General features: G+C 38.2%; 1 protein-coding gene across 5 annotated transcripts in view; it reads left to right on the top strand.

Moving 5' to 3' along the window:
• DAAM2 (dishevelled associated activator of morphogenesis 2) overlaps positions 1-16,514 on the top strand; it is a 198,233-nt gene that overhangs the window by 113,485 nt on the left and 68,234 nt on the right. For all 5 annotated transcript variants that reach the window (XM_064648455.1, XM_064648458.1, XM_064648453.1 and 2 more), the window contains exons 4-5: positions 7,783-7,857; positions 14,103-14,197. In XM_064648455.1, coding sequence (XP_064504525.1) covers positions 7,783-7,857; positions 14,103-14,197 — 170 coding nt within the window. The remainder of the gene's footprint in view (positions 1-7,782; positions 7,858-14,102; positions 14,198-16,514) is intronic.

Raw genomic sequence — 16,514 nt, 5'->3', positions numbered from 1 at the left:
GTGCAATGCAATCCTGCTAAAATAGAAAGTTCCTTAAAATGGGACTTTCTTCATCAGTAATCTATTGTAAGTCTTGTGCCAGACATATTTATTATAAAAGTTACTCTTGGTTTAAACACTACAGTTATACATTGAAATCAGTAATTGAGACTTCTGAGATTTCAGAAAACATTAATTCTTTGACTCATAATGCTGTACTGGCAACCTTTTTGCCTGCCAGTTTTGTCATTCCAGTCTATTTTCTGTGAGAAACTATCTCTGTATGTATATGCAATGGATCTCACATTTTTTCTGGAGGATAAGAAATAAAAGCATGGTCTTCATCTCCTTTAGAATGATACTAATTAGAAATAATTAATTTGAAGTGATTTTGAGTGTTAGAGGAGATTGAAAATGACACCCAGTGTGTGTATACAATGTACAGCTTCTGGAGATTCTATATCTATGGGTGCTTGGTAAGTAAAAAAAGTGAGAGATGGCATAATCAATTCAAAACAAAGCATAAGTTTAACTTAACTGGAAAGTTTTTCAGCTGTGGTAGAGCCAACCATCTTTCAAAAATGACTGATAGTCCATTTTAATTTCTAAAGGCTAAGGATTTCAGCATCACTGAAGCTTCTCTCAGTATTAAGAAATTACTTCTAAGAGAGAATCCTCATTTATCATAAATGTATCCCTTTTTCACTTTTGTGCTTTTAAACTTTATTATATTTTTGACACTGAGTTCAACAGTTCAACATTTTAAGGCATTTTGTAATATAAATAATAATATGAACCCTTTGATTCTTCTTCTGAAAGGCTGGTTAGTAACCAGCATCAGAGGTCATTATTAGGTCTGTCACGTTACTGGCAGCAGGACAGAGCTGAGGCAAAATGAGGCAAAAAAATTAAAAAAAACCTCAGAAAACACCCTGTGGTCTGTTAGGTAAAATATCCCTGTGTCATAATGCAGTGAACTGGAAGCATGTATGGCTATAACCTGACCATTGTGAGAGGCAATTGGAAACTACTTAGTTGCATGCTCCAGCTGGTAATTAATGAATATTCTCTTTTAATAAGTTATACAGTAGACTGCTTTTGTGGCATAAGGATTATTATCTGCACATCAATAGCTTAATTCAAGGGAGAGAAGTAATGTTTGTTTTTCTCAATATGGGTAAACTGTGCTCAAAAGGCTTGGATATAGCATCCTTCCCCAAACTGAGAATATTTGTGTAAATGCTAGTCATGGAGTCTGAGAAATGGAACAGTGACCACAGTGAATGGCTCAGTCCTTTGGTCTGTCCTGTTTCAAAATTAGCATCTCTTGGGACATGGTTGACTTTTTGGAGGCATAAACTGTCTGAAAAGCTTAGATGTATTTTAGCTCCACTTCTGGATTAACATTTCATCCCACAGCAGATCAAACACATTTTGTGTCTTTTAATAAAACTACTTTTTATTTGCAAAACTTTGGCTGCTCAGAACTGAGATATAGCCAGTAGAATGGACAGTGTGTTAATGAACAAGTAAATGTTTCTTTGAAAGCTGAACTCCTTAAAGTGAAGAAAAGTCAGTAATGAAAAAAGGGGGGTCAGTCATGAAAAAAGGGAAAATGTTGATTTGGATGGGAGTGCAGTACAATTTCAGTGTGGATTGATTCTGGGCTGTGCTACAGATTTCCTGTGTAACTGGGAACTGTGTAATTGTCTGCATCCCGTTTTCCCTGTTTCTGCTGATGTTGCTGAAAAAACACAATACATTAATTTCTTTAAGGACCTTTGTCAGTGCATAGTGCCAGGTGTTACAAGATCGTATTGTATTTGGCATTAATAACAGATGATGGTAGGAGTTGAGTTTTTAAGTCTCTAAAGGGAAAAGAGTAGCACTTGTGGGAAATCAAGCACCAGTGATAACCATCTTCCAGCCTTCAAGCAAACAAAAACTCCACCTTATTTTTGGTGGACAGAATATTCGTGTGAAGAGCAAGGGTCATGCATGTCACTTTGAAATGGAACACGGACACAAGTCTGAATCCTGAACATCTCAGATGAACCTTTTACCAGCTAAGCTGTTATTGTGAAGAGTATGGGAGGGCTTCAACCAGAAATAGAGAATCTTTATCCAGCAAAGCTTTCATCTCATTTGATGAAAGTCATGTTAAAGTTTGAGTGAACTGGCATTAAAAAAGCCAAATCAAACCAAACCAAACAAACCAAAGCAAAACAAAACAAAAAAACTGAAAAATGCTCAGCTATTTATAATCAGGATTTCCATTACTATTGCTTTTTAATGGGAAATATGAAAAAAATAACTACAGGGGCTTACTCAGTATGATAAATGACATATTTTACTTTTTCTTAAATCATATATATTTCTTGTAATGACTTGAACTCTATGATTTGTATTTTCTGAACTGTATGTGATGATGCTGACCCTTCAGACCAGGGAAAATAACCTTTCTTTCAGCTCTGTGATGTACTAGAATGATGCATGAGGGCTTTTGATAGGAGGAGTCACACTAACCTTAATGTAGCTTTTGCAAGAAAATGCAATTCTTTGTGACCTAAGTATGAACTTGAGCATGCAGTGTCTGGACACGATGCAGTGAACAAGCTTGAACAGGAATTTATATTACCGTAGCCTCATTTCCTATTCTTCATCTGTATTTGCACACTGTTTTTATTGATATAGAGAGGAGTCTAATGAACAATATCATGGCTTCTTGTCCAAGAAAGGTTTTAAAACCGCATTTCCCAGCATCAGGTGTGTGGCTTGTTCCCATTCTGTTCTAAACAGTGTAAAACAGCTGTTGGCTGTTCTGAAGAGACAGATTCGAGAAGGAAGTCATGTTGCCAATGAACAGATGTCATCACAATAGCACCCATGCTTTTCCTATGACATCCATAACACATGATGCATTTCTTGATGCATCTGTTCAGGGAGGAAGTGTTATTTTATAGTATACACATTAGAAGGGCTTCTTGAGTCATCATCCCTGGCAATTTATCACATGGGCGTGTGTGCAGGTAGTGGCAAAGTCCATGTAGTGGTTGGACACCCAGGGATGGCAAGCATCTGCTGATCTCAGGGAGTTGGTAGTTGTCTCCATTGAATAAAAGCACCCTGGTGTGAATGAGGGTGGAAATGAGAGAGTGCTGGATTCAGTGTTAGAGCAGTGTTCTTAACTCTGACAGTTTGTTTTCTTGGATGAGTTTTAATTGCCATGTGAGCATATATGCCTCTTTGTCTCCACCTGTAGGAAGGAAGACCTGTAAAGTCTTGCTAATTTTGTTAATGTATTCATTAATGCTTTGATGTGCTCAGATTTTCAGGACATGCTCTAGAGAACTTCTCAGCATTTTTGCAGTCATTTTGCTGCAGAGTAAAACAGCAATGTGTCATCACTGGAAACTGAAACCCAGTGCTCACCTCAGAAGAGCTTCAATGCAGGCAGTTACCATACAGGCTTTTCCTGTGCTGTTTCTTTCAAGACTGAAACCATCTTGAAAGAAACACTCACCATATGAACAGTATCTTGCATTTTTCTGATCCACTCAGCCATGAATATCTGGCATTTCCACATGATTTTTGTAACACTAGTGTTTGGTACTTCTTGTTAAAATGTTTTGCAACAAAGGCAGTGGTCCACAATGCTTGCTTAAGTCTCTTATTGCAAATGCTTGTCCCACTGACATGGCATCCACTAAAAGTCTCTGCTTTCTAGAAACAGCTTGCCTGATGGATCAGGTCTCCCAGGATTTGCAAAAAGGTTTTTGGGATCAGCTGAGCTGTGCACACAATTCTTTGCTTTATTTTCTTTCATTTTGATTGGTTCAGATGGTCCAAATATTTGCAGAACTCCATTAAGTCCTATTTGGGATGAAGTCATAAGTTCCACTTTCCACCAAGTCATGGAGCCTGTCCAAATTAGTGTCAAAGCCTGTATAATACCTTGGCTATATTGCAGGCTTGTATAGTATCAAGATCCTGTTTTCACAGCAGTTACATAGTTGTTACTCCAGTGAAGAATGATATGGCCCCTTATAAAGTCTACAAGCTGACGCCTGTTTTTTAATGTAATATTTACACTATTCAAGGAGCTAAAAGAAGGCTTTGCTTTAATAGATTCCTTCAGCTAATGTTTTCCCTTATACAGATGGGTTATTGTTTCCAGCTTTTGATACCTATATGACTTTATATATTAGAGCCTCATTATTTTTCCTTTGGTTGGGTTTTTTTCCTTCTCTGTGTCTCCTGCAGCAAGGGAAGGGTTTTACCATTATCATCATTTTGCTTTTCAGTTTTCTCTGAGATTTTATTTGAGGGTCAAACCCCTGAATATATTAGAAACAAAACACAGAAACCCCAGCATCCTGTTGTTGCACCCCACACTACGCCCTGAATTGCTTTCTATTTTCGACTTATCTTTCCCTCTCTGAGAGAAGGCCTAGTACAGCAATTTCTTAGCAAGGGCAAAACTCACATTATTTAGGCAGTTAAATGTGGGTTATTAGTTTGGTTTTTTGTTTTTGTTTTTGTTTTTCCAACTGCTCTGATGCTACATGTGTGAACTTGACTCTCTTTTCAAAATGTTGCCCAGATGACTGCTGTAAATAACACTTTGCCACCTAGGGACTTCATGGGGCTGATTAAAAATCTCTGTGCTCATCCTGAGTATAAGGAGCTTTCTGGGATTTCATATTTGAAATAGAATGCCAGGTTGTAAGTACATAATCATTTATTCTAGTGAAGTGAAACACACATTAACAGCCACAGAATTCTGGTGTGAGCAGGGGGTGTAGAATAACACTGAGATTGAACGGACTCTTCTGCTTAATGTGCTTCTAGACCAAAACAACCTCAGAAAGTGAGGAATTGCATTGTCAAGTATCTGCTAAAACTTTTTTAACCTCAGGAATCTGCAGTACATCTCCAGTCTGGGCTTTAATTCAGGAAAAAATCTTACGCTTACTGTGTTCCACTGAAACAAATTTTCTCCCAGTTTTAATTAAATCCTAACCATAGGACTTGCAGACTCAGAGTTCAGACCAGTTTGTAGTGGGTGGAGAATGGTCAAAAATGGGATATACCAAGGACCCTGCCTTAATTGTCAAGCTAACTGGATATACAGGTATACTTTAGGAGACAAGAGTCGTCTTGTCCTTGGTTCTAATTGTGAGATTTCTAGTGGTTTGGGTTCAGGTAGAAAATTAGTCAGAATTCTGATTTTTTTGTTGTATCTATCCTGATGCTTTTTGGCCTGTATATCTAACACAGACATCTAGAAATGTTAGCTGTACCATTCCAGCATTTATACATTTTTCTCCCTAACAAATTTTAAGGAGAAAAAGTATTGTAACTTATTTTGGAATACAAAGGATGAATTCAGGCATTCTTTGATTTATGTATGTTTGTTTCTTTACTTGGAATTCAGAATGGAGACAGAAGTATAGAGAATACATGTATTCCATGTTCTGACAATGTTCTTGCCACATGTAGTCTACAAACAATTATAGCTGTCACTAGGACTTTTATAATTGTCTGCAGAGAAAAATTTCAGAAGGGCACACGAGCACTCCTTGCCCTTCAGATCAGTGGCTCACCCTGGTTCCCTGAGGAGTGACCTTACTTCACTACTTTTAGATTGGCTCCTCATCTCTATTGTTCTCTTTGAGGGTGATAAGAATATCATATAAAAATGACGCTGTATTTATTTATTGTATGGTTTTTATTTATTTTTCCATCATCAAGGTCATATATTGATTTTTGCATGGAAGGTTAAGGTCTGCCAAGTGTGAAACCGTTGTCAGGGTTATGGTTGCCACTAGATATTATTCTGCACAGAAAAGGGCAGCAAAAGGCAGTCTACCAATAACATGTAGTGTGGCAATTCCAACTGGCTGTTGGCAGGGTTTGCATATTTCTGAAATGTGCTATTTGATATAGATTTGAGTCCACCAGATTCCTGGTATCGTTGTGGTCAGGAAAGGGAAAAAAAGTAAGGAAAATCAGCAGAACTTCTCACTTAATTTGAGAAATGTTGCCTTGTTCTTAATTTATTATAAGGAGGTGGTGGGGGCATAGCAACTGTGGATGTAGTTGGTATCTCTTACCACTTTGCCAGCATTTCATACTTTTTATACAGAGGTATTCTACTGTATGATGCTTGATTTCAATCTTCTGCTCTTCTTAATTGTTCAGTTAGATACAAGGGTTTGAAAAAGAGTTATATGACCTGTCTTGATGTGTCTGTTCTGCAGTCATTTTCTAGATGAGAACAAAGTTGCTTCTCAGTATGGTGAATGGAGATGCTTCTTTAGTTTACATATTGAAAAACCAGTGGAAGAAAGAGAGGAAAAGATGAAAATATCAGTCATGACTTTATTTTTAGTTCTAAATATGAAGATTTTGAGTTGTGCAGAACTGCTGCCATGTGTTGTTTGGTGTGTAGCCTGGCAGGAAATTGTCAGGTAGCAACGTGTTTTCTGAACATGGCTTAATAGCACGTAGAGCAGTTTCTCATCTCTAAATTAAATATTCTGGAATAGCTGAGGTGATCTGATAGACCTACACTTTTAGTATTGTTATGCATATCTTCCAGAGTAGCTTTTCTAGCATTCATGCGTAGACAGCATTGGTGAGATCCACATGGTCTTCATACGTCTTTGGACACCTTTAGGATGAGTTAAGTAGTTCAATCTCTTATCATATGCTAGGAAGCTTAATATTAGTTATTATGATGGCAGTTTAGAATGGGAGATTAGAATCCTAGAAACCAATCCTTATATTACCCATGACTGTTACACCTATCTACAGATAAATAGACTTAGTAGAAGGAAATCTCATTTCCATTGAGCAGTCAAGGAATGAGAAAGAACTGGTTCCTGTCCTTCTTTTAGAAGATTGATTGAGATTAGTCTAGTGAAGAGGATTTAAGGTGGATTATTTGTGAGGGAGGGAGGGAGGGATTAATATTGACTCTACTGTAATTGAGGGGATGTTGTTTTTTTCCTTTGGATGTTCTGACATTTTGCTTAACTTGATAGGATAGGATAGAATAGACTTATTTTGGTTGGAAGACACCTACAATATTCATCTAGTCCAACTGCCTGACCAATTCAGGGCTGACCAAGTTAAAGCACATTGTTAAGGGCATTGTCCAAATGCCTTTTAAATACCAACAGGCATCAACCACCTCTCTAGGGTGCCTGTTCAATGTTTGACCACACACTTGGTAAAGAAATGCTTCCTAATGTCCAGTCTGGACCTGTTTTTGTTTATCGCATCAAAACAATGCAGTCTTTTGGCTTCTTTTCAGGTTCCATGACTTGATTTTTTTCTCCATAGCAGATGTTAAACCCCTTTGCTGGTGAATTCCAACATCACCCTAGCAGTAAAGAAGCCAAATAATTTATAAGATCTGTCAGTGTAAAGCTAAAAAATATAAACCTGCTATCTGTAAATGGGCTATCCTTCTACTGGGAAACATAATATGTTTAAGGGACTGAGGTTTGTTGCTTAGATGCCAAAGATAACTGTTTCTCCTTCAAACTTTATTGTTCTGTGTTTAATGATTTTAGCTGAAGGAGATTCTTTTTATCTGACACACCATGGTGACAGTGCTAACTTTACACTCTCAGAAATGTTTGTAATAAATGCCACACATCTATGTGCATTATACAAGAATATGGGGGAGATAACATAGTAAAGAGCAGAGCAGTGAAGAATCCCAGGTGGTTCTAGAGTAGCATTTCATCCTGTAGAGGCTACTTGTGTAACCTTGCTTAACTTTCTTTTCAGGAACAAGAAGATCCTAATAAGCTTGCTACCAGCTGGCCAGACTACTACATTGACCGCATCAATTCCATGGCAGCAGTAAGTTACCTCCCCTGCAAAGCAGGGAAGATTTCCTACCACAGAGATGTGTTTCTTTAGGAAGAAATCCCAAGAGGAGAAGAATTTTGTTCCAAATGTGTAACTGATTTAAAATAGGACTTCAAAAGAAGATGAGTATGTGGATTCAGAAACAGCCCTGCTCTAGCAGCACAGTAGATTAGAAAGAACCATAAATATTTCCAGTTTTTGTTTCTCCAATACTGAGCTCTGAAGGCAATCAAATTAGAGTCTGGAATGAAAATTCAAGAGATTATTTGATGAATCAGAAAAGCAACTATTTGAAAATTAGGTAAAGTTTTGTTGTATGGTTTCAAATTGATTTGTAACTAGTCTACGAAATAACACTTGGGCTATTAGTTTAGTAGAAGAATTCAAGAAAAGGTAGTTGTTTATCCACTTATATAAGGGCATATAAATAGAGGAACATAGGGCTGTAACACCTCAGACATTAGATACAAACCAGCAAGGTATTTGAAGTAAACTTTGTTTATTTGTCCTTGTTCAATAGCTGCATAGAATGTCTCTTCCTCTGAAGCATCCAGTAGAATCAGAACACCTGCATACACCATTATCCTTTGATATGGTAGATTTTGCATTTTTAAATTTGATCTTTTTATTGATTTTTGGTAGTCAAATTTTGCCTCCAGTTGCTTATGCACAGAGTCTACTCAGCTTTAGTTGGCAGTTGTGCAGAAATGATAATGGGATTCTGTTCCTAGCATCCTGGGTAGCACATCTTGCTTGTTAACTTATGCTTTTATTTTTGATTTCTAAAGGTTTCTTTGCACCTTCTGTATTGTGGCTCTGAGCTATAAAATAATTCAATTAAAATAATGTCTTAATGGATGCTGAATGTGTCAATAATGATGCGTTTTTCTTGGTGAAATATGTCTTGCTCAGTAAAACAACTTAAGGTTTACAAGTTATAATCACTCACTGTAACAGGATAAAAGAAACACTGCTTTCTACTGAGAGTCACGAATAAACAAAACTATAACCTTACCTTCATGCCGTATTTTCATGGGACAGATTAATGGAATAGAAAGAACATGGACTTGTTTTGAGAAAAGACATTGAGCTTTACTGACTGGCATGACACTGTGCTTTGACTTCCTGACTGAACAAATTTACTCTACAAGGGCCATTAAGGTGAAAAAGTTAGTCTGAAACCTTGCAATGTCACTGAGCCAAATACTTCTGGTAGGACTTGATCCAAGGCCTCTTGAATCTACTGAAGTTTTTCCATTGATTTCAGTGACTTTTGGATTAGTCTTTAAATGATCTTGATGTAAACCTGGAGTGAATATGTATACACACCACTGTTGTAAATCTGGAGCAGTTCCATGGAATGAGTCTATATTTTGGCCTATGTTTCTAATTTTAAACATGTTTTAAGAGCACCAATAAACACCAGCCCTGGTAATGTTGTTTGCATGCCTGAATGCCAATGCTGAATTATTGATAACCTTTTATTTGGCTTCAAGACTCACATTTTACTCTTATGCTTGAAGTCTTGAGAAGATACACTGAGGTTATGACCCTTACTTCTGATTTACTACTTAGTTGCTTCACTTTTAGGCACGTGAAACTTAGTTGACTTTCACAGAAATTGTATCAGCGGAAAACTGGAGTAATACAGCTGAGAACCAGCTCCAACACACTTTAAAAGACATGTTCTGTTCATTATTATTTAGACCTCTGAGATTTTTAACTTTCAAACAGTTATTTTTGGGTCCCGTATAATTTCAGTTCTAAATTTAGTGGTGGGTTTTTTTGAACTTATTATTTTTAAACTGCATCCAAGTGGAGTTGACTTTGAAGTGGCGAAAGAAAATTATGTTTCATGTTGCTTCCTGACACTGTCTAGTCTATTTCAGTTTGTATCTCTTGGGCACTATCAGGTATTGCAATATTTTAATTAGAAATATTACAAGAAGTATTATTGTTGAAATGGTAGTAATAATCACAGAAGTGTTAGTTTCAAATGCCTTAAATCCTGCTTTTAATAAAATTGAATTCTTTCATCTCCTGTGAATTCATTGCATAAGAATCTTTTTATATGCAGCTTTCACATCTTTTTCTTTATCCTTTTGTTTAATTACGAAGTTCTTTTTTTATATATTAGCTTGGCAAAAATGTTCTTCCTACTTGCTGATAGTGTGGAAATGGCTCCTTTATCCTGCTGGTATCATTAGGTATCTTTCTGTGGATTTCAGCAGGCCAAAGCTCCTGTGCTCGAGAATTATTTTCTTGGAAGACCCGCTGCAGTGTTACCGTCATATCTGCCCCTCATAGATTATGTCTGAGAGAGTGTGGTGATTCCTGACGTGTTTGACGTTCCCTAATTGTAACCTTAGACCACTGTGTTAGGAAGCGCTTTAGGTCACAGAGTCCTGATCCAGTTCAAAAAGCCATGCATTTTAGACACAGTTCTGTTCCCACAATTGTTTCTCTTACTATGACTTTTCAGATTTTAATAGTTTTTAAACTCAATTTTCTCAAGAGAGTATGACAGCAAAACTGTATCTTTTTACTAGTCCATAGTGTGAAATTCCTGTGGAGGCACTGTCCCATCCTCCAGACTGAAAGGAAGGGGCTGAGTAGCACATTGGTAGATTGTCTTCTAGACCAGTCCTTAAGAGAAAGAGGCAGCTGCTAATGATGTCTAATTTAGAAAGAGGACCCTCCAAATTTGTCTAGTCCTCTAATGTCAACATTCTATAAATACTACTGGTGATGTGCACAGGTTGCACACCCACAATTAAGACTGTTTCCATTATCAATGTCATTGTCATCTTCTGCTGATTCATGAACATGCAAAATTTTTTTTCTTGAGAATAGTGCAGCTGCCCTGTTAATATCCTCCCTGTGCTCCTCCTACCCTCCTCACCCCATGTAACTGTCTGCTTGGCAGCACAAATAAACACAGCTCTCACTTTACTGGGGAGGAAAAGCTCTGACAGCGTTGTGTTGCTTTTATGATCTTGGCTGTGTATGCATTTCCACAGAGAGACTTTCAGGTGAACAGTAGTTGAAGATCCAGCTCTTCTGGAGAGATGGTTCGGTCAAGACTGTGAGACAGGGGTCAAGATTAATAAATACAGCTGAAACCAGGCCCTTTTCCTTGACTCAGAAAGCATTTGTTCAAAGCAGAGCAGCTTCACAGGAGGTTAAAAGTATATATCTTTCAGCAGAATTTGGCAGGTGGATGATAACAGTCTCTTCCATCTGAGTTAGATGACATCTGTGTTACTTTAAACTTACTTGCTTAAAAGTTTTTTTTAAATTACATCTATATATAGTTTGTGATTTATAGATATTCTTTTAGTTCAACCTTAATGTAGTTAGAAATGTGCTGCACCTTGAATTTCAACTGACTATAATGAGAAATCAGAACATCCAAGTTGCCTTTTCACTATTTATTTTGTCTGTTTCTTACCTTTTTATTTTAACAGGTGTGAGAGTATTAAGTAGAACTAGGTCTGTCATACAGTGTATTGCTGATGCTAGTTTATGCCCTTTTTGTTTCCTTTTTTTCTCTCTTTCTCCAACATACTGTCGTTATGGTCCTTGTATTTTCCTTTCCAGCAGTTTTGGGGAATGGTTAACCATTATGATAAGGTGTGGAAATTATTATGTGCTTTAAAAAAAAATTAAGTGTTTCATTTTAAATGGAGCCAAAATTTCAAAATAATTCCTTACACTACCTGAAGTTTTACACCTAAAATTCCACATGAATTATTGTTTTCACGAATTCTTGGATCCTTTTAATTGGCAAATCAAGTAACTAGATGCTATACTTTCCCAGGTGATACACTTAATCCGGAAAACTTTAAATATACAAAATGTGCTTGTAAAAAAAAAAAAGCCTTATGTATACCACTTTTTAGGGACCAGATAAGGACCTGGCACTAATTTGCTTCCTCTTCCTGATAGGTTTGGTTAACTGATGGTACCTAGCTGCACCCTGAGCCCAGAAGACATTAGTCCTTGAGTGCAGTTTGTACTTCAGGAAAGCAATTTGTCAGTCAGCCACATTAACGAAATCCAACATCACATAACGACAGTTCCCTCCCTTTTGTCTCCCAGGGACAGTTATGTTTTCTATAACTCTTGCTGCAAAAGCTATTTCACAATGCAAATGCATGACCAGTCTGTCTTCAGAGAGGGCATGAAGATTTGAGTTCCTGGCCATACACAGGAGTGAAAAATGAAGGGCTCTTGGCTGCCTGCAGCTTTAGAAAAGGGGTTTTCCATAATCACCCTCTGTTGTAAAGGCAGGATTATTTGTATTTGTTTCATTTGGAAATGGGCCTTTTTCACTCTGAATGAAATACTGTTGAGCACCCTCCTACCATCCATTTACTTTTCCCCTACTATGGCTCAGAGGAGAAATTAAGCCATTGGAGGAATGGGAGCTTTTCAAAGGAGCATTTATGGGCCAAAGGAAAGATGACCAGATGGGCTGTCACCCAAGAAAATACAAATCAAGCCCCAGATCACACCCGAGAACTCTGCCATTGAGATTCCATAAGGCCTGTTCAGGATTTGTTTATTTTTTGAAGAGGGGGATCATATATGGCTTGGCTTAAGCATTTCAATTTATGTTTCTGGCTGTCGGGGGATGCTGGCAAAAGATAAAACATCATCAGCTCATTTTCCATCAGTAGCGCTCTGTCATTCCATTAGGGCAGGAAATAGCTTGCTCTGTTACTGAGTGAATTTGACTTTAGCATGGATCAGAGAGAGGACCCCTAGAGTTAAACACATCTCCCTATGCCAGCTGTTCAGCATAAGACAGCAACGGCATGTAGCCAAATGACCACCCTCAGGATCTGACATGTGTTGGCATCACATGACTTGCAAAAGCAAGCAAAGTGGGAGCACTTCCAAGAGAAGTGAGGTGTTGGGCTGGTGGCTGGGGCAGGGAAGGTTAAAGGAAGTTCCAGTGAGAGGAAGGTTTTCTTTGGTGCTTGCTAAACAGTAAAATAAAGACTGAAATATTTTGCTGTAATGAGCCATAATTGTAGCTACTCAGATTCCACCACAGAGAGGTATAATATTAGATCCCTGATAGATGATACTAGTTTAATTGGGTTATTCATTTGAGAAGGGATTCAGAGCTGCTTTCCAGATACCACTGAATGATATCCAGAAGAAGTCCTGCCAAAAAGAGTCTTTATCCTCTCATTTTACAGTTCAAGTGACTAAGAAGATATAGCTATAGGCTAAGAATTTTGACCATTAAGTCTTGACTTTTTAAAAAGCCACACATGGGACTTGTGAGTCTGAATGATGTATGTAAGGGAAGGGGTGCTGAAGAGTTTTGCTTCACATGACAAGGTTGTAGTAGGTAGTAGATCTGAGTGTAGATCTGGAACCCTAATTTTTTGATATATCACTTTTTTAAATGGCTTTGTATGACTTTGAGAATCATATTTTCTGTGTATATTCCACTCATTGTCTCCCAGCTTAATTTACAGTGACCACAGCAACTTCAGTTCCAGTTGACAGCAAGCTCTAGTTATCTCAAGATGCATACTGGGGGAAAATCTAGTCTTTGTGTGCTTCAGTTAACTTGTTAAAAAACAGGGTCAGGGATTTTATGATGTTCCACTTTTTGAAGTAAATGTTCCTCATTATCAAGGGCAAAGTCTGTAGGGAACATCGCTATCTTAAAACAGGTGATATACTTACATGGGGAAGAAAAGCCAAACTTGTATGTACACAAAATGTAATTCAAGGTACTTGCAGGCTGTGTAGTCACTTGAAGAAAAAGATTTTATGCTTTGAAACCTGACACATAAGTCTGTTTTGCTGTGTTTCTTTTTTCTTTTTTCTCCCCCAAATCCCTCCAGTCATGTCAGTCTAATAAAAGATATTGCCTCTCCCTACAAACTTTGCTTCACACATCCGTAGATCACCACAGCGGATTGCTGTTCCAAATTAGGTACAGTTTTCTGCGGGCATGCTGGCAACTGTGATTTTTTGGGGTAATCCGAGAAGCCTAGTTTAGCTAGTGTGGCAAAGTGGTATACACTGCTGCCAGTCCACATGAACAGCCACATCTGGATTCAGTTTTGTAGCTGAGGCATTGCTTTCCTGGTGAGAGGTCGGCAGACACCTCTGTGTTAACGGGCGAGTTCTTTTTCATAATTCTTGGCCTATCTCTTACCTTTCAGGCAGCTCGAGCTTTCCTAATTGTCATCTTATTTTCTGAACAGATGCAGACTTTGTATGCTTTTGACGAAGAAGAAACAGAAATGAAAAATAAAATAGTCGAAGACTTGAAGACAGCTCTGCGGACTCAGCCCATGAGGTAATGTTGTTCGTCTTTCGTCGCAATTCACTGCGTCTGTACGGTCAGATGTGACATGGGTAAGAGTGGTAAGGACAGAAACCTCATTGTCTCACCTCACACAAGCCTCTCTGATGTTTTGGACAATCCTCAGAGAGCCCTACAGTCCCTGGTCTGAACCTGCCTAGCTGGGAGGGCACACCAACGCTGAAGCATGTAGCTTCAGGAAAATAAAAGACAAAGTCTACTGTGAAAAATCTGTGGCAGATATTCGCAAACACTGGTAATGACTATGAAGATCCGATTTTAGTCTTCGCAGCCCTCTGAACGTCCCATGTAATTTGATTCATGTTGGGCAAAATCTCAGCCTCTACTCTGAACTTTGAATTTAAGCTTCCTCTTATCTTTAGTAATGTGAACTGTTTGGTTCAAAGCAGCTAATCCATCTGACATCACCTGGTTTGGCATTCTTCCTGTTTTATGTGTAACTGTGGCATAGAAAAATATTAAGAGACTTTATTGTGTACTTGTCTTTGAAGGTAAAGTCATCTTTCTTCTTCTGGGAACAAAACTCTGAACAATAGCAAACTAACTAGCACAGAAACCTTTTCAATTTAGCACTTAGAAGAGCATTGTGCAGAAGCAGTAACTGTAGTTGATACGATCTCAGGAAGCACTACATGAAAAAATTTCTGAATCTCTTTTATCCTGGCCAAATACTTTTGCATCCACCCCATGCTGAAGTTATAGTTTCAGAGAGCTTTGGTAATGCCTAGCAAAACAGGGTTCTTTTTGGGAGGAACCCTCACCAAACCAAACCAATGAAATAAATAAGTAAATAAATAAAAACAATCCAGAAAGTTATCTCAAAGAATTTGCATTGCAGTTACTTTGATGTGAAGATATTTCTGGGAATTCTTGCAGAGCTAAGTGCTGATTGTGCTTCTTTCTTTCACGATATTTAAAAAATTGACTGTGTGCAGCTTCTCACCTCACAGCACGTGTGAGGTAGAACACATTAGCTTAAACCTAATTTTTTTACCTCTTGTTTACCTCCTGTTGTGACGGGCTGTAAGAGGGCACAAAATCAGCTTCTGGTGCTCCTCAGGCATAAAGATTTATCAGGCCTTGATAACTTTACATGTGGGTAGGGTGAGTGCTTTTAACATGGCAGTGGAGAAATCATGGCCTATATTGAGACCTCACCCAAGGGGATGTGGGATGACACCTATCACTGTCCTAAAGCAGAGAACACAGTAAAATGCAGCTGCCTTAGTTTCATGTTAAAATGGAAGCTAAGACAACTACCAACCTCCCAACTCTCACAAGGCTTTTACACTAAAAAACTAAAGTCCTGTGCTGTTGAGACTTGATGTAGCAACTCTATTACATAAATATGGAGCTGATTTGATGCTTACTTTGTGAAAGTGGTAGCTTTCGTTGAGCGTAGCCACAACAGCCTCTTTGCTTTGTCCAGCTGAAACACTTTGCTGGCCACTGTTGGTTGTTCTGCTCTGTCATTTTGAATAGGACAGCCCAGCCTCCAGGACAAAGCAATAGAGATGAAGAAAAAGAAATGTCTCTTGCTTAAAGCCTTGCAAGGTTTTCCTTCTCCAACCTGTATTGCATCTGCTGGATCCCCTTGACAACAGGCTGCTGCTTCATCTGTTTATAATAACCCTAACAGGCTTCAGTACAAGCATCTATGGGCTGCCCTATAAAGTGTTCTCTTCTAAATCACTGGCGATGGTTGTGGGGCTTTTTTAAAAAAAACAGTTAAGCCAAGCCAAATTTTGACTTAAGTCCTGTGTCTCAACTAATTTCCAGCGACTCAATTCGTTAGCTGCCAAATGGGCTGCATGCCAATACCTGATCAACAAGCCAATTTCTTCTTGATGGAAAGGTTGCAGGAGAGAGGCCCTCCGCTCCATCAAATCCCTCTCATCGGCAGTATGATACCCAAGCCTTCAAAATACTAGTCTTTCTAGTTTAATTTGGATATCAAATCCTATTTTCTTTGCCACTTCTGTTCATCAGCCCTCTGAAGAAAAGAGAAACCTAAATTCACACAGGATGAGCTCTCTGGAATCTATTTGTGATGATAGGGTACACAGGGGCTCTGACAGCTTACCAATAGGCTCTTCTGTTTGAATTCTCTGATCTAGAGGAATCAAAAGAAGAAAAATGCAAGTCTTTGGCTGTCTGTTTTATTTTACTGTAGGACTGTGCCTCTTCTAGTAGATAATGCACAGCAGTGTTACTAATCTGTGTCTCTATTCCAACCCACCAGTTCTAACAATAAAAAGTAAAGTAGACCTACCCAAACTCAAGTTCCTTT

Source organism: Pseudopipra pipra, chromosome 3 (assembly GCF_036250125.1).
Source record: "Pseudopipra pipra isolate bDixPip1 chromosome 3, bDixPip1.hap1, whole genome shotgun sequence".
In the NCBI taxonomy this organism is placed as follows: Eukaryota; Metazoa; Chordata; class Aves; order Passeriformes; family Pipridae; genus Pseudopipra; species Pseudopipra pipra.
Note: the sequence above shows the minus strand (reverse complement) of the source record. Positions and strands in the feature narration are given on the sequence as shown.